Source organism: Balaenoptera ricei, chromosome 15 (assembly GCF_028023285.1).
Source record: "Balaenoptera ricei isolate mBalRic1 chromosome 15, mBalRic1.hap2, whole genome shotgun sequence".
NCBI classification, from domain to species: domain Eukaryota; kingdom Metazoa; phylum Chordata; class Mammalia; order Artiodactyla; family Balaenopteridae; genus Balaenoptera; species Balaenoptera ricei.
The window spans coordinates 19,062,032-19,078,945 of record NC_082653.1 but is presented as its reverse complement, the minus strand read 5'-3'; the positions used below and the strand labels follow the sequence as shown (position 1 = coordinate 19,078,945).

Sequence of the window (16,914 nt, the reverse complement as noted above, 5' to 3'; positions counted from 1 at the left end):
TCCTCAGCTGTGAGGCAGGCCTGGCAGAGCAGTGCCGCCTCCTCACGGGGTGCGGGGTGGGGACTCAGGCACGTCTGTCCCCAGCTCTGCGCTCCTCTCCCTCCCTCCCAGCCATCCGTCCTGAGGGCAAGAACAACCGGCTCTTCGTCTTCTCCATCAGCATGGCATCGGTGGCACACTGGTCCCTAGATGTGGCTGCCGACTCACAGGAGGAGCTGCAGGACTGGGTGAAGAAGATCAGGGAGGTGGCCCAGACCGCCGATGCCAGGGTGAGAGCCTGCCGGTGGCCCTCGGAGCAGTGGGGCAGCCCCGGGTGGGCAGCCCCCGCCCCCACCGCTAGGCAGGGATCGGAGGAAACACACGTGGTCAGCGGTATGGCATGTTGGAGTTTGAGGTACCTGTGGGCCTTTGGATACCAAGGGCAAAGGTGAGAGGACAGATCGTGGGCTGGAAGCAGGAGTGGGTGCCCAGGGGCTTAGGGATGAGGTGGTATAGGTTGGGAACCGGGCGTGACCTTCGAGGATGTAGGTTTCAAGAAAGAGGCGGTGGGGTCTGATGTGTGGAGGGCGGCAGAGCAGACAGGCAGGGTCAGAACCTGAAAGTGCCCATTGGAGTTGGTAGCAGCCGTGTCAGGTCGTGGCTGGGTGGGATGGCAGTGGGCATCACAGAGCGTGGAAGGCAAGGGCACAGCCTCTGCGGGGCAGGATGGTGGAAGAACGCGGAGCCCAAGCTGGGTCGGAAGGACCAGCCTCTGGAGGAGGGAGGCTCTTCCACTGAGCCTGGGACAGAGGAGGAAGTGCTCGCCAGGGTGTGGGAGCTCCTGCTCGATGCCACCCTGGTCATTTGGGGTGGGGTGGAAGGCCCGCAGTACACACCTGTGGCTGCTTTGGAGAAAGGACTCCCACGAGTCAAGCCGAGAGGGCTGGGTGCTGAGGATTTTGTCAGAGCAGGGCCCAGAGGACAAGGCAGGAAGGACCAGGTGGTTGAAGGGATGGATCCTGAGGTCTGGGCTGAGAGGGGAAGGAAGAGTCTGAGAATAGGAGCCCCTTCTGGAAGGAAGTGGGCCTCCAGGGGTCAGAGGACAGGACGGGGGCACTTGTGAATGGGCTTCCGTAGCTGAAGTCTGGCCACAGCGAGTAGTAGGTGGTTGTGTTGAGTGAGGGGAACTAAGGGGTGAGGCTTCTGGGCCAGGGCAGGTGGAAGGACGACGGTCCTTAGGACACAGAAGATAAGCCCGAGTCCCCAGCGAGGACACAAGGAAACGGGGAGGCGGCCTATGTGCCTGATGGAGGCTTGGGTACTGAATGGTCACAGCATCACTGCGGGTGCATCCAGCTCAGGGCCCTGGGGTGTCACTGGGGCCTGGGTGGTGGTGAGGATTCCACCCTCCTAAGTCTTGGAGGGGCAGGGAGGAGAGAGGACGTTTCTGGGGTGAGACTGGGGACAGACAGTAGGGTCTGGAAGGTGTGGGTGGGCATGCCCCAGGTGGCTGGGGGCTTCCCTCTCCTGGCGGTGGGGAGGGAGGGGTCCCACCTGGGCTCAGGGCCTGTGTGTCACCAGCTCACTGAGGGGAAGATGATGGAGCGGAGGAAGAAGATCGCCCTGGAGCTCTCCGAGCTTGTCGTCTACTGCCGGCCTGTTCCCTTCGACGAAGAGAGTAAGGGTTTGGCCCAGGGGCAGTGTGGGGGTCTGGCCCCCAGCAGCGCCCGGGTGGGTGGGCTCTGTGAGCGCTCTCCCTGTTTGGCCCAGAGATCGGCACAGAACGCGCCTGCTACCGGGACATGTCGTCCTTCCCGGAAACCAAGGCTGAGAAGTACGTGAACAAGGCCAAAGGCAAGAAGTTCCTCCAGTACAACCGGCTGCAGCTCTCCCGCATCTACCCCAAGGGCCAGCGGCTGGACTCCTCCAATTACGACCCCTTGCCCATGTGGATCTGTGGCAGTCAGCTGGTGGCCCTCAACTTCCAGACCCCAGGTGAGGAGGTGGCCCGTGGGGCGGGGTCCTGCCGGGCGGCTGGGCTGGAGTCCACTGTAACCCGGCTCTTCCAGACAAGCCTATGCAGATGAACCAGGCCCTCTTCCTGGCCGGCGGGCACTGTGGCTACGTGCTGCAGCCGAGCATCATGCGCGACGAGGCCTTCGACCCCTTTGACAAGAGCAGCCTCCGCGGGCTGGAGCCGTGTGCCATCTGCATCGAGGTGAGAAGGGGACGCTCTGCTGGGCTCATTCCAGCATCAAGGCCGGGGTGCTGGTTAACGCCATGGGGCGGGGGGCACTGGACTGTCCTGGAGCTCGAGGAAGATGTAACTGTCTTCTGAGGTGGGCGTGTAGCTACCAGCCTCCCCCATGGGGCTGGGCTCTGACCAGCACAGGCTGGAGGCAGCTGGCTAAATGTGGACAGTTATTGGCACTAAGGAGTCAGGCTATCCAGTAAGGCCAAGCCATGGAGAGCCACCGCCTGGCAGGAGTGGGCAGAAGACAGGCAGGAAGCTAGTGCCAGTGGTGAGCTAGCGGCCCACCGGCAGGAATCGGCTAGACGGTACTTACTTCCTGGCACGGGGCTTGAGTGAGACGGAGGCCCCCTGCCGCCCCCGAGGCCCGGGGCTTGCTCTGCAGTCGCGCCCTTGAGGCCCCCGGTGAGCAGCAGTGATGTGGGCAGCTTGGTGCTGTGGGGTTCAGGTGTGGGGCCTGTGCAGTCTTGGAGGAGGAGTGAGGACAGCGTGGGGGGAGCCAGGTTTCTCCTGGAGAGGAGCTCTCTTATTTTTTTGTTCTAGGGGGAAGTAATTTTAAAATTTTCATGTTAAAATAGACTTGGATTTCGTGTGGAGTTGATTGCAAAAACTCACGTGAAAATTTTGGTTAAGGCTAGGACTTCTTCAAGTGAACTTTTGCTGCGGCAGCTGCTCTTAGAGCCCTGATGACTTGAGGGACTTGGTGGGCAGTGTCCTTGGGGCCCAGCAGAGGGCGCACTGCCTCCGCTGGGTAGTGGGGACTTGGCATGAGTTGGAAGGACCATCCTGGGCCCATCTTTGCCTGCCTTACAGGTGCTGGGGGCCCGGCATCTGCCGAAGAATGGCCGAGGCATCGTGTGTCCTTTCGTGGAGATTGAGGTGGCCGGTGCTGAGTATGACAGCACCAAGCAGAAGACGGAGTTTGTGGGTGAGTCTCCTCTCCCCGCTCACCGTCCTCATCCTCCAGGGCACTGAAGGCCTCTCCGCACCTGTGATCCGTCCTCTCCTGGCAGTGGCCTGAGGCCTTTTGCCCTTGCTTTCGCAGTGGACAATGGACTGAACCCCATGTGGCCAGCCAAGCCCTTCCACTTCCAGATCAGTAACCCCGAATTCGCCTTCCTGCGCTTTGTGGTGTATGAGGAAGACATGTTTAGTGACCAGAACTTCCTGGCTCAGGCTACCTTCCCGGTGAAGGGTCTGAAGACAGGTGAGGACCCTTCCTAGAGACTGTGCCCCCCCCGAGATCTGGCTTGTGGGTGAGGGGGCTTTGCTCGCCTCCCCCTTGGGCTCAGGGCCAGGCTTTCTCCTCCTAGGATACAGAGCGGTGCCTTTGAAGAACAACTATAGTGAGGACCTGGAGTTGGCCTCCCTGCTCGTCAAGGTCGACGTTTTCCCTGCCAAGGTACCTGCGGCCAGGTGGGGCAGGTCAAGTGCTGGGCCCAGCCTCACCGGGGGCCTGGCAGCCACTGACCCCCTGTGCATCTGCCCCTGTTGAAGCAGGAGAACGGCGACCTCAGTCCCTTTGGGGGTGCGTCCCTGCGGGAGCGGGGCTGCGACACCTCGGGCCAGCTGTTTCACGGCCGGGCCCGGGAAGGCTCCTTCGAAGCTCGCTACCAGCAGCCATTTGAGGACTTCCGCATCTCCCAGGAGCATCTCGCCGACCATTTTGACAGTCGGGAACGAAGGTGAGGGGGTAGAGGCGAGGTGGCCAGTGTGCAGCCTGGAGGAGGGGGCCTGAGAGACGGGAAGGAGTGGCTGATCCGCCTTCGGTTTCTCTACCTCCTGTTGGCCTGTGGGCTGTTCCCCTGGGCTGCAAGGCCCGCTGCTGGTAAGGACACTCTCCCCTTCTGTCCAGGGCCCCGCGAAGGACTCGGGTCAATGGAGACAACCGCCTCTAGCTGTGCCCCAGCCTCGTTGAGAGCAGCGGGTGCTGTGCACCTCACGGAGGGCCGTGGACTGGGTTCCTGGAAAGCTGCCTGCGTGGCAGCCTTCCTGGCCTTGCCACCTGGAGCCTGGATTCCAGCAGTGGACGCTAGACGGAAAGCATGCCGTTAATGAAATGTATCACTCACTCTTCGGGGCCTCCATGCCCCAGCTCTGGGTGAAGGCAAAAACTGTACTGTGTCTCGCATTTAAGCACACACATCTGGCCCTGCCTTCTGGAGATGGAGCCTTCCATCTGTGGGACCAGGACCACGGCCGCAGCCTCTCAGAGAGAGAGGCTGCCTCAGCCGGCAGCACGGGAGGCTCTGAGGGGCCACTGACATTCCTGAGAGGAGGGAAGGAGGAGCAGCTTTGCTGGGCTAGGGCGACGAAGTTTACATAGTCCTGTAGCTTTAAAACCACAGCCGGGAAGGGAGGGAGGGTAGGTGTTCCCGCAGTTCGGCCCTGGGAGGAGCACAGAGCCTGCCTGGAGAGGAGGACACAGCACAAGGGCACGTTGCCCACGACCAGGAGCACCACCCAGCCTGACAGACGCGGGGCCGCGTGGGAACATAGCAGCACTGGGCAGCTGGGCTGCAGAGGGTTGCCCCGAGAGGGCCAGCGGAGGAGGCCAAGCCCTGGGGTGCCCCCTGGAGTGGGGACAGTGACGACGTGCCCAAGGCCACAGCAGCACCTCGGGGCCATGGGAGGACGAGGGCCCCGGGGCTGGACGTGCTGGGCTGTGGTGCCACCTGCCTGCGGCCTGGACGCAAGCCTGAAGCACCCGCTCACCAGGGTGGACCTGTTTGGGCGCTGGACGTGCTGGGTGGCGACTCCTCCCGCGTGGTCAGCGAGGACGTGCTTGCATTCACGCCACGTCCCCCGAGATCCACAGCAAGGCGACAGCTTGGTCAGGACGATCGGCGCCAGTGGGGCCAGAATGGAAAAGCCGGTCACCAAGGCAGAGGTCAAGCTGGGCACTGTCCCCGTACGTTCAGGAAACTCCTGCACACAAGTAACGTGTCCTCCCTCAGCAAGGCACCCTCCGCAGCCCCAGCAGGCTGGCTGCGAACCCCAAATCAGACTGAAGACCACTTTCCCTGTTGCATCAAAAGACCTTGGATCTGAATCTGCCGGATGACAGTGCAAGGGGATGCTGTCTGAGATGATCTCAAGTATTTGTGAAATCAATCAAATTCTGTTCGCTAATAGACGTACATGATGTTGGAGTATGGAATTTTAAAGTTTATTTTTTGCACACTCTATTTCTCACGATCTTCATTACTTCACATAGGATGTATGATTTTCTACGTCTTCCACTTTGACCTGAAAGCTGCTTGGTGAGGGGATTGAGGAAGCAGAATGAACGAACTTATCTGCACTGTGGCAGAACTGTTATTTTTACGGATTTTACAGCTCAACTAACAGTGTTACCTTTTCAAGATTTATATATACTCTTCAGAAGAACCACTGAGCCGTTAAAGCCTTGTTATTATTCAATCCTAATAGTGATTCAGTTTTCTATAGCTTACTTTTAGGATAGACGGTAAATTATTTAACATTATATTAAACTTTCCATATCATGGACTGTAAACCGAAGGAAATTATACAATTTCTGAGAAAACGTATTGATTTATTTAAACTAATTCTGAAGTTGTATTTGAAAGTATGACCTCACAGTCAGCTGTCCATAGCAAACATGTCTATATATGGTTGCCAACGTTTGGTTTATAATTTAAACGTTAATAAAAATTTTAAATTTTATTGGAAAAGCTTTCCTTCTGAAAAGGACTTTAAAAAATAGCATCATTTTCCTTCTCGATGGTATTGTAATGACGTTTTGCTCCTCCCGCTCCCCACCCTTGGAGGGAAGCATCTGAGAGGAGAGCAGTGGTGGGCTGCCTGCCCTGCTGGCAGGGGTTGATTTGGGATGTTAAGCACCGTCAGGAATGGGTGAGGCGGGGTGGGGGGAGTGGGGAGGAGAAGACAGAGCAAAGCCTGTTCTGGTGATGGAGGTTTCTTTAAAGGCAAGGAGAACACAGGATGCTTTCGCTCAGGAAGGAAAGAGGGATTAAGGAGCTGCCGGCCTCACAGGGGACAGGCAGCTGGGTGCTGAAGGTCACTCACTGCTGCGCTCAATGGCAGTTTCTGTCCAGCTGGTGAGAAGACCCAAGGAAGGCGATGGAAGGTTGGGGAGGACAGAGGCCGGGGTTCAGGCCCGTGGGCGTGAAGGTGCTTCAGCATAGCCAGCACTCAGCTCACGCAAACCCGCTGACCGCACCTGGGCGCAGGGCTGGCCGTTTGCTAGCTCTGTTGCCCTCTTAAGATCTAACTAACTGCCAGATAAATTATCCTCATGTCCTTTACCCTTTAACTTGTGTGTTCTTCTGGAGGCTCGGCAAAGCCTGCTGCTGCCTGGAGACTCGTCACCTAGGGACGCTTGCCTGGTGGTTATTCTGCAGTAGAAGCAGGTGAGGAGTTTCTGTTCACTTCCCAGGTCCAGCAGATCTTCCCTCTGGGCTACGGGGAGGTGTGTGGCCACGCCCTCCTCCAGCTCTTCCACTGAGGGTGTGGCAGCATAGAGTGCAGCCTGCCTGTGAGCAAGCCCAGGTTTCCGTGGGCAGCCAGCTTTCACGGTGACCAGGAAGCAACCAGAGTCCCCTTCCCAGTTCCGCAGAAACCTCGCCTTAAAAAAGAAAAAAAAAAAGCATTCAAACGTACATTTCTGGGTGCCACTCTGGATGCCTCTAGCTTGCAGACAAAATCTCTGTGCCTAGAACACGGTTTAATGGGCCCTGCCCTTCCCTTCCTGTGGCTATTTTTGTAATGGTCTGTGCTGGTGTGGATTGAAAATTACGCTGTACAGAGAAAAGAGCTGCCTGCCTGATGGATGCGTGGGGACAGGCATAGTAAGCCAGCCCAGGAAGCCTGAGAAGATCTGTCATTGAAAAGACGCAGGTAAGTGTAATCGGCTGGTTGGTTGGTAGAATGGTCATTGGCACACCACCCTGGTGTGATAATGCAGGTAGGTACCCAAGCATGGTCGCTGGCCTTGGAGAGGCCAAGATTTTTTTGAAGACAAGCCCAAGGTGGATTTAGTTGTCAGTTCAGAGCATCCCTTTTCTGTATCGCAAATCAGACCAAGACATACATTCCCCAAGTTCTCAGATTTGGGGCCAGTCCTGGTCCATTGTAGACCCCCTCTGAGTACCATCCACCTGGAGAACAGGGATCACAGTTTAAAATGTTTCCTTTCATCTCTGAACTAGATCAGCTGGAGCGCACCTGCTCGGGTTCTTGCTGGCCCCTTGGCTTTCTTCCTGGAGCTTTGTGGTCTGACTCAGAGGAGGATGGTCTTTTCCCTCGGACAAGAAGGTGGTAGGTGGGAATTAACCTAGGCTTTCCTGACCCGTGTTTTCCCAGAGTCTTATGGGCAGGAGAAGAAAGCTTTTCTAACCAGTGACGGAAGAGGTTCTGTGCTGGCCGTTGAGTAAGGAACCATCTGTGCCGTCATGTGACTTCCCTGGCTGTGGGTGTAGACCACTTTCATTTTCCCAGGACATCCCTCCTTTACTGGCTCTGCTGTCTCAGGCAGCCTCACTGACCTGAGACACACCTCCTCCTGGCTCTCCTACGATAGCCAGGTGACTGCCTTTGCCTTTCACTGCAAGTGTCTTGATCCTTCTTCCTAGTGGAAAGCAGGACAGCAAATTGGAGCAAATGCACAGATCAGCGTCACCTCGAATTCCTGCAGACATGACAATGGTTGAATGACCCAGGAGGCCCAGTGTTGGTGGTGGGGGGCACTGGGGGGAGACCCTCACTGGGGATGGGACGTCCTGGCTCACGGTGGGGAGTGGCCTGCCTCACCACACGCGCACACAGCACCGCCTACAAGGACAGGGGCTTTCTGCAGCCTGAGCAGAGGGCTCAGGTCAGGGAGACCCCCTCCACGGTCTGTGGTCCTCAGCGCTGAGGGCAGGGCCTCCCTCCGGACCTGAACGTCATCACCCACGGCTGCGCCTAGGGCTAGACACTCACTGGCCTCCCGGCTTGAGCTCATCATCTCTCACCACCTCGGTTCTGTTGGGCGAGAAAACAACGCTAAGTAGTACCAGGTCACCCCACCGAACGAGCTCATGGAACAGAACGCGGTCGTCCTCCGGGCCATGTCAGCTGAACTGATCGAATCCTGTCTCAGCCTGAGAGTCCTCAGTGGGTCTTCCAGGGTCAGTCTGAGGTTCTGTTCCCTGCTGGAGGCCACTGCAGCTGCCCCAAGGACACCCACAGTGACCCCTGGCTGCCACTGCTGCCCACTCCGTCGTCCACGGTTGGGTCCTCGGCGAGCTGCTGCCTGTGTCTGCAGCCACCACGGCGTCAGCTGACGGGCTTCAGGGTTCCACGCTCAGCTGGTCTAGCTCCCGAGTACTTGCTTTTTAGGTTCGGCACAAAGCTGCTTCCCCAAGACTTAAGCTGGCCTCCAGAGGGCCAGGTCAGGAACGGGGCCTGGTGTGCCCCTGGATGTCCTGCCTTGGTGTGTCCCCGCCCCAGGGGCTTTGTCAGGGGCCCCTTCTCCCGTTGGCACAGGCCCTGAGCGTCACCCCAACAAGATTCAATTGCTTTGAACATTAGAAGTTGGCCTTTAATCCTATTCCTTCAAGGCCCCAGAGTCCTTAGACATATTCGCCACCCTCTCCTTAGCAAATGACAAGCTTATCAGTACCCTCCTCCCAGAGGGCTGATGGCTCCAGGTCTGACTCAGTTTCCCTTTGTCCAGCATAAATTCTGCCACGCTGCACTTCCTTCCCCAAGGAGGCACTCCAGTGACCAGCGCGTGCGAGACGGGCGAGCTGGAACTTTCCTGGGGTGCCTGAGGGAAACTGCCCCACTCACCCCTCCACGTTGTGGGTCTTGCCCACAGGGTAAATCAGGAGATAGATAGATAGAAGTGTTCTTAGCTTTCTTTGATTCCCCCACAAAATAGTCAGCAGATGAGAAATGTGTTTACGTTTTTATTTAGGAGCAATCGAAAGATTCTCAGTACCATTTCGGCCCATTTCAAATTGTACAAGCAGTTTGTCCCTGTTCCCCTCCCTTATCCAAATCCACAGATACAAAATCTAGGAAATGTGCAATTTGCATCTTAGAAATAGCAGCATCCCCACAGGGGACCTTGTGAGGCCCGGAGACTCAGCCCGGAGAGGGCAGCCCAACCCTCCTGCCCCGGCACAGCCCCGGTCCAAAGGCAAGTTCCATCTTTCTGTTAAAAACATTTCCCCAGGGCAAAGAACCCCCTTCCAGCCAGGCCCGGTGACAGCCAAAGTGTGCCTGTGCCTCTCTCTCGGTTTGGTCTCTCACATGCAGCCACTGCAGGAGGAGGGGCCCTCTGGACAAACAGAAGCCGGGCAGTGGCCTCTTAGCACCAAGACGATGGCTTCTTCGGCGTCTCCGGGAGACGGGAAGCGCACCACAAGCCAGCTGCCCCTGCCCTCTCCAGCCTCCCTTCCACAGATACCCTCGCCCTCAGGGAACAAAGGGTCTGAGCTGAAGACCAGACCGGTAGTGGGTGGCAGAAAACCAGGAACCTGCAGGCCTCTGGCAACCTCTTCCCGACTTGCACAAAGGCCGCGCCACTCAGTACCTTTTCAGTCAACCACGTGGTTGGGGGGGAGGACAAGGTCTCTTTCCAACAACGATGGCACAGTCCGGCCCTCCCGACGCACTGAACAAGGCGGTGCTGGGGAGCAGGGTGGGAACCCGCTGCCGGGGGGCGAGCACCCCTCCCCGCCCGCATCACCCAGTGGCCTGCCGACCAGGCTGCATCCGCTGAGGGTGGCGCTGGCTCTCCGGGCCACGTCTGCAGCAAACCGCAGGACAGGGCCGCGGGCTGGGCCGGGCCGGAGCCGGGGCCGGGGATGAATGACAGTCTCTCTCTGAACACAAATTACAGGATTAGCAGGCACCCCTCTGCGGGTGCCTGCTCTGCGCCGACTCCTGAGAAAGACCACGGGCCTGTAGCTTCCTGTGCTCCTCGACTCCAGACGGCCTCCACCCGAGACATTCCACCTCCAACTCCGGTCACATCGGGGGCCTTCAAACCACTCATTAAGGGAAGGAACAGACGTCATAAAGCATTAGCCAAGAAAAGCTACTCAACACACACGCGGCGGAGCCCGGCTCCCGAATTCAGGAAAGGGTGCTCACGGCAGGTAAGCACGCAGACCCCTCTCAGGTCCCCGCCTGCCACCTGCCCCGAGTGGGCAGCAGGAGAGACTCCTGCAGCCGGAGGGAAGACAGCCCCTCCACCCCGTGGGGCTCTGGCCCGAGCAGCCTGAGGGCTGTGAAAGCCTGGGGCCCAGGACAGCAACGCAGGAATCCTCACGGTCCCGCACACCACAAGATAGGATAGTCACAACGCAAGGCAGCAGGTGCTGGCCCCGCCCCTGTCCATAGGGTCAGCGGCGCCTGCTCACCCCCCCACTCTGGGCCCCCACCCCTGCTCAGGTAGGATGGTGGGTTCCCGCGGGGTCCAGGCTGTCGGTCTCCAGTCTGACTGCAGGACTGGGGCTCCAAGCAAAGGAGAGGCCGGATTGACAGGCAAGTCACCGGTTCTTCAGGGTTGAAGAACCACAGAGCGCGCCTCCCGCCCCCTCCGGGGGAGCGTTCCACCTGCTCCTCCTCCCGCTCGGACTCTGGGTCAACCTGGGGGAGCTGCCGTCAGCCCTCGGCCCCCTCCCCAGCGTGACGGCACTGGGAACACACACAGATTGCAGCAGAAACGAATTCCAACCGAGGTCCGTGGGTTCCATCTGGACCTAGAGCTGGGCCGGGCAGCAAGCCCAGCGGCTCTATGACCCCCACCTCCACCCCCCACTCACTCGGCCCAAGTCAGCATCCAGCCCTTGGTTGAGAGGTTGCCTGCAGCCGCCTCAGCCCCAGCGTTGTTGCACGGCTCGGCTACTATGAATGGACCACAGGAGACAAAACAGACTGAAGCCTTGCTCTGGGAGGGGCCCGTTCAGGAGAGGGCATGGGCTCCACACTCCCCACTTCTTTGGGTGTTGGAGCTTCTGTGAGGGCAGGTGCTCCCCCAGTCACACGGAGATGGCCCCCCAGTCCCGGGCAGGAAGGCTGGGAGGGCCTGTGCTCCCGAGAAAGGAAGCGAAGGAAGCCGGTTCAGGAGAGCTGGAGAGGGGCCTCCAGTGGGAGTGGGGAGGATGGAGCCCCGTTACTCTCCTGACCTGGGCAGGCTGCCGGCTTCCGCCTGGAAGGGCTGGCCACGCGGACCTTTACGTGTCTAGAGGACTTTTCTTCTCCAGCACATAACTGAGCCTTGCCAATCAGTGGGATACAGGACAATCTAGACATAATACAAAAGGTGAGTCAAACCAATAACCTGCCCCAGGTAAAGTCTGAGTGAGGAAAAAGGGGGAAGAAACTTTAGGAAAAGCCCAAACTCCAGGTTTGGTTTGTTTAAGATTTTCTTCTTGGCTGGTTCTCCTCTCCTGCAAAGTGCCTTTATCCACTTGGGCTGCGATGTCTGAATAGACAAAGCCACTCCAACCCGAGGATTCTGGTCCGAGAAGAGCGCAGGAAGACAAGAGGCAACCGGGCCCAAGGCAGGGCGGCACAAGCAGGGAGCTGTGGGTGAGGAGGTGCACTAAAAGGGCGATGCTAAGCCTCTGTGGAAGGCAGCCTGGCACACGGGGGAGAGGGGGTGTCACAGGACCTGCCACGGGACCACGGACTGAGCAGCACAAAGCCCATGGCACGCACATCTCGGCCTGGAGAACATGCTGAGACTTCCCGGTGGGACGGCCTCCCAGGGCCGTTGAGCGCATTCGGGAGCCTGCAGGTACCACCGACCCTCGCCCACCTCCCACCTTTGCTTCCCGACAGCAGGGCGGGCACTTGGCTGCAAAAGGAGCTCCAAGTCATACAGGGCCACCCACCCCAGGTGCCACGAGTCCTCCAGCCAGGCTTTCCACTTCAGGAGCCCACGACTCAGGAAAACGAGAGCCCGTCTTCCAAATCACAAAGCTCCTCAATAGTCAAGAATTAATATACGTAATCAAAGTATGCAAAGTATCTGTATCATAAATCCAGGTTTCCTTTATCAGAATGGTGATCTGGGCACACCTATTAAAACTGGATCTACAACCCCATGTAAAAAATATAATAAACCAAACATGTACAAGACACAGGCAACAAGAAACACTGACATATTTCACCATCTCTGATGAGTCCAAGTGCATACAGAGAAGAGGGGAAAGATTAGTCACCTTACAAAACAAGCTTTTTCTTTGGGAGAGACTAACCCCACCCTACTTCCCTCAACTCTAGAGCCCACAGACTGCCCTCTCCTGAAGGCAGCAGCACAGTCTAACCCTGGGTGGGGCACAAACCGTGGTGACCTCCCTGGCCACGGGGCTGGCTGCGGCCGTCCTGCATCCCCACCGAACTCTGGCACGCGCTGGCTCCGGGCTGCTGTGCCTGCGTCTCTGTAGCCGGTTGGCTGTGTTCCTGGTTTTGCCCCCAGGGCCCTGGGTACCTGCTGTGACGTCCCTTTAGGCACCTGCTCGATGAACCAACCATTTCTGTCTCCATCACCTCATTCCTTAGTCACTCGGGTCCGAGAGCAAAGGAAGGAGGAGGGTCTGTCCAGCCTGGGCAGTCTCGCCGTTTGGGGGGTGGCCCTGGCTAGCGGGCAGGCTGACGCCTGTGAGCAAAACCTGCCCGCGGGCAGCACCGTGACGCTTCCACCTTTTAAGGACGAGCTGGTGCTGAGGTCGGGGCCCTATGTCCTGCGTGAACCTGTCCACCATGTAATTTATGTTTTCTGTTTCGCTGTTTGGGTTGTAAATGACGTGAATACAAATAAAATAACCAAGAAACTCCTCTGTAAAGACACGGCCCTCGGCCGGGGCACGCAGGGCTCTGGGAGTGACGCCGGCAGGGTGGTGTCGCGGACACTCGGAGGTGGCTTCGCGCGGGGCCGCCCCGGCCTCCCCCGCAACTCCCCGACACGGGCTGCTCTCCCCAACACCCACGTGCCACGTCAGGCGTACGCGTCACGAGTAAAGCATCAAACGAGTATCTGTGCTGTATATGGATACATATAAATTAATCTGCATGTACATAACCACTACAGGAAAAGTTCTAGGTGTCTGTTCTCTGAAGGAAGGCAATCACTCGCCATTCTGGGCAATTCCGCAAAGAGGCCTTGGGGCTAAATATGGAAAGGATACAAAAACAGGCTGCCAAACTTGCCAAGTCCTCACAAGTCACCTGTTTGAAACAAAGAAGAGGTGGTCCCTAACGGGACAGGGCAAGCGAGAGGAGACACTTTAGAAGAACAATGGTGCAAGGGCTTTTGGTTTACGAAGAAAAGCCTCTCCTGGAGGCAGGAGGCGCGACCCCCATCTCTGTGCTCAGAGCCAAACCCGCGAGGTGCCTGCCCGGCCCAGTTCCCGGGGGGTGGGGTGAGGGAGAAGGACCGTGCCGAACAGCCCCCACCCCCCAGTATTTCTTGCCCAAAGCCCCTGCCCTCTCTCTCGGGTCTCCGAGGCCTTGGTGCTCTGAGAAGCAGGTGGTTTCTGGGAGGTGATGCACCTTTGCCAGCCCCCTCTTTACCTGCTGCTCTCAGGGCAGCCGGTCTCGGGGAGATAGGGATTTACCGTTTAGCACAGCTTTGTAGACAAGTTTCTCAATGTTTCAAAGGCACCTTTTCCTGTGACTTTTCTCAATTAAAAAGATGGATATGAGGGTTAGGCTAAAGTAGACAGAGATCCTGTTTCCAAGTTTGGGGATATAAATATAGAACTTTTAAAACATCCTCACAAGGACCTGTCCAGCGACGTCCAGCATGCCAACCAGACCCCAGGCACGGGGGCCAGGAGGACTCTGGGTCTTCTGCTGGGAACTCCACATGCAGGTCTTTGTGCTGAGGGCCACCTGGCTCCGATAATTCCGAGAAGTCCCCGAATCCCGCCAGCTCTCAGTCTAACCAGGCGAGCGTGGGCCTTCCTTCCCAAACCAGAGACGGCTCAGGAGTGAGGGTGGATAGAGGGCAGAGAGAGCCCCAGCGGCTGTGTGCCTTCACTCCCATCCCCCATCCCTGTTTCGCTTGTCAATTTTCCTCTAAACGTGTCTAGACTGAAAAAAAAAAAAAGGCGGCACATAGGTCAGTACATTAGGCTTAATAACAAATGTTTCTTTAGTTGATCTGATCACTGAAGAGTTATGGTCCATGATTCAAACTCCCATGAAAAAGCAGAATTACTGTAACAACTTACGAGAGTGGTAAGCATCAAACACTAATCACATAACCGGTCAGTTTTCTGAACTGCGGGTAACAGCGGGTTCTGCACCGATCATCCCGTAAGGCGAGGCAAACCTGCTATGCAATGTTGCTGGTCACCGCTTAAGGAGCAGAGGTCTATTCAAAGGTGCCGCCTTCCTGGAGGAGCGCAGAGGGGGCCCCAGCGGTTGCAGGTGCGGTTCTGAGCGTGTGATAACCCTGGCCTGACCGTGGAAGGTGCGGGAACACGCAGCCCAGCGATCTCCAGAGAACAGACATGGGGCATTTCCAGAGATGATGTAAAAGACCATGTACTGCTTTGCTAACCAAAGTTTCTATGTAATGGAAGTGTTTATAATCTGATGTTTTATTAAATGTGTATAGGCAGATTTATATGTTAAAAACTTGATTCTGTGTCTATGAATATGAAATCTGAACTATTTATCCACTGGAAGGCAAAGGAAAGGTCCTACATTGTGGGCGGAAGAACTGACAGACGCTCCTCCCTGCTCGCTGGGGTGGCGGGCCGGGTGGCGGGCCGGGTGCAGGCGGCGGCAGGCTTGGCCGTGTGGAGACCTGTGTGAGCCTGGCGGGCTGGGTACGGCAGCGGCCCATGGCAGCAGAGAGGGGTCAGGCCCTTCCACGTGGAGGGCGGCCGCCCTGGCCAGGCCTTCACAGCCGTCGGTTCCGGTTCAGTCAGTTTCTGAGGAGAAAACACAGGCCGTCACCTCTGCATGCATCGCCAGGATGGCCTGTCCTCCCACATCTGGGGACTTAATCCCACCGCCCCGGCCTTCCCACCAGCCCCTCCCTGCCTTCCAGCCCGAGGGAAGGTGGGGAAGGGCATGTGGGCTGAGGACAGGATGCTGGCTAAACCCAGCGGGGCACTGGGACCACCCAGGGACCACCCGAACCGGGGCGTGGAGCCGGGGCGGGAGCCTGACTTCTCTGGGCCGGGAACCCTCACCGTGCGCCGCCCTCCCCCATCCCCGGCTCTCCAGGGAACGCTGCTGTCGCACAGCAGCAGCTGGTCTACTTCCTAATGTGTGTCCCACCGATGCCCTCCCTTCATTTGTCGGGGGGGCTGTTCGGAGAGGCCCTCACCCTCGATGCTTACAGGTGGGGTCCCGGTGTCGAGGCTGGCTCGGGAAGCTGCGAGAAACCAGCTACAGACAGACAGACAGGCCCTCCTTGTCCCCTCGGGTACCTCCCTCAGCCAGAAGAGGGTGACGCCACGATGGCACAGCCGCCCCGGCCACTCCTGTTCTGTCCCACCTAGGACACCAGCTCCTTGCTTAGTGTTGGAGCTACCAGCTGAGGGGAGCCGGTGGATTTAAACCCATTCATCCCAACTCCAGGTTAGTATTTTTAATTGTGGTCAAATATACATCACATAAAACCTACCATTTTAACCATTTTTAATAAGTCTACAATTAAGTGGCATTAAGTACATTCACAATGTTGTGTAACCACCACCCTATTTCCAGCTACAAGAATGTAATTAAAAAAAAAAAAAAAAGAATATAATTCAGTAGAATTTCAATTAAAAAAAAAAACCTAAAGAAATTAGTTTTTCCTAGTGCCCAGCAATCTGCCATTTTGCTGGCAGAGCCAAAGCCAGGGGTAGGCAGGCCCGGTGCTGGAGAAGGTGCCTGAGGCAACCCGCCCTGTGGGCCCACACCTGTTCCCTGGTGCCCATGATGCTCCTTGCGGGGACCTCACTGACTCACAGGGGATTGGAGGAAACAAGGTCGAGTCCAGAAACGCCGGCCCTGGAACCACATTCTAAAGGTCCCAAATCAGGGAATCTGGGAATCCAGATACTTCCTTGGTTTCCACAGCCTCCCATGAAGAGCTCAGCTACCTCGCTCCTGGCCAACCTGTGACAAGGCCACCCAAGAGGAGGGTGGGAGGGAAGGGAGAGGCCAGGAACTCAGAGATCAAGACCCGAGAAAATCAACACCCAATAACGTGATTTGTCTGAGGCTTCAAACTGTCTTTAGTAAAATAATCTTCTAAAGCTTTCTTTCAAGTACTAATGTCCTGATCCAGAGAAACTGAGGAACAAAATTCAAGCTTTTGATTCCATGTATGTCTAAGAGGGAAGAAGATTTTCCACTACCTCTACATCAGGAAGAATAATTGAAATGCAAATTACAGGATTTTTCATCATTTAAAAAAAAAAGCACTTCATGTATCTAAGGTCAATTAAAGGCTCCCTCTGCTTTTGTTCACCAATTTGGGTTGAATTTCCTCGTAAGTCCTATTCTCTCTCTTACCCAGTGGTCGTGGTTCTATCCGGCTCAGATGACATTCTGACCTATTCTCCTTTGACTAAGAAATGACTAGAAAAGTGTGGGCCCTTGGAGCTTCACTACACTCCTTCCCCTGTGCAGGTTTAACACGAAACGAAAAACCAACTGTCAACCCTTTATCATATGATGATGCTCCAACGGATTCT

The 16,914-nt window shown here is 56.9% G+C and overlaps 2 protein-coding genes and 1 pseudogene across 14 annotated transcripts in view; 2 read left to right on the top strand and 1 right to left on the bottom strand.

Annotated features, from left to right (window-relative positions):
• PLCG1 (phospholipase C gamma 1) overlaps window positions 1-4,751 on the top strand; it is a 33,679-nt gene extending 28,928 nt beyond the window's left edge. The window contains exons 24-32 of one of the 2 annotated variants that reach the window (XM_059898058.1): window positions 112-269; window positions 1,561-1,657; window positions 1,750-1,974; window positions 2,049-2,197; window positions 3,044-3,158; window positions 3,276-3,437; window positions 3,544-3,632; window positions 3,731-3,915; window positions 4,086-4,751. In XM_059898058.1, the coding sequence (XP_059754041.1) occupies window positions 112-269; window positions 1,561-1,657; window positions 1,750-1,974; window positions 2,049-2,197; window positions 3,044-3,158; window positions 3,276-3,437; window positions 3,544-3,632; window positions 3,731-3,915; window positions 4,086-4,128 (1,223 nt within the window). In that variant the 3' untranslated portion in view covers window positions 4,129-4,751. Of the gene's footprint in view, window positions 1-111; window positions 270-1,560; window positions 1,658-1,749; window positions 1,975-2,048; window positions 2,198-3,043; window positions 3,159-3,275; window positions 3,438-3,543; window positions 3,633-3,727; window positions 3,916-4,085 lie in introns of both variants that reach the window. The other variant, XM_059898057.1, reaches the window with a different exon arrangement.
• LOC132349482 (biogenesis of lysosome-related organelles complex 1 subunit 4-like) lies at window positions 4,317-5,917 on the top strand (annotated as a pseudogene).
• A 3,235-nt stretch (window positions 5,918-9,152) lies between these two features.
• The window catches only part of ZHX3 (zinc fingers and homeoboxes 3), a 147,920-nt gene continuing 140,158 nt past the window's right edge, over window positions 9,153-16,914 (bottom strand). For 5 of the 12 annotated variants that reach the window (XM_059895798.1, XM_059895797.1, XM_059895796.1 and 2 more), the window contains one exon: window positions 9,153-15,156. In XM_059895798.1, the coding sequence (XP_059751781.1) occupies window positions 15,146-15,156 (11 nt within the window). In that variant the 3' untranslated portion in view covers window positions 9,153-15,145. The remainder of the gene's footprint in view (window positions 15,157-16,914) is intronic. The other 7 variants (XR_009497460.1, XR_009497457.1, XR_009497459.1 and 4 more) reach the window with 7 other exon arrangements.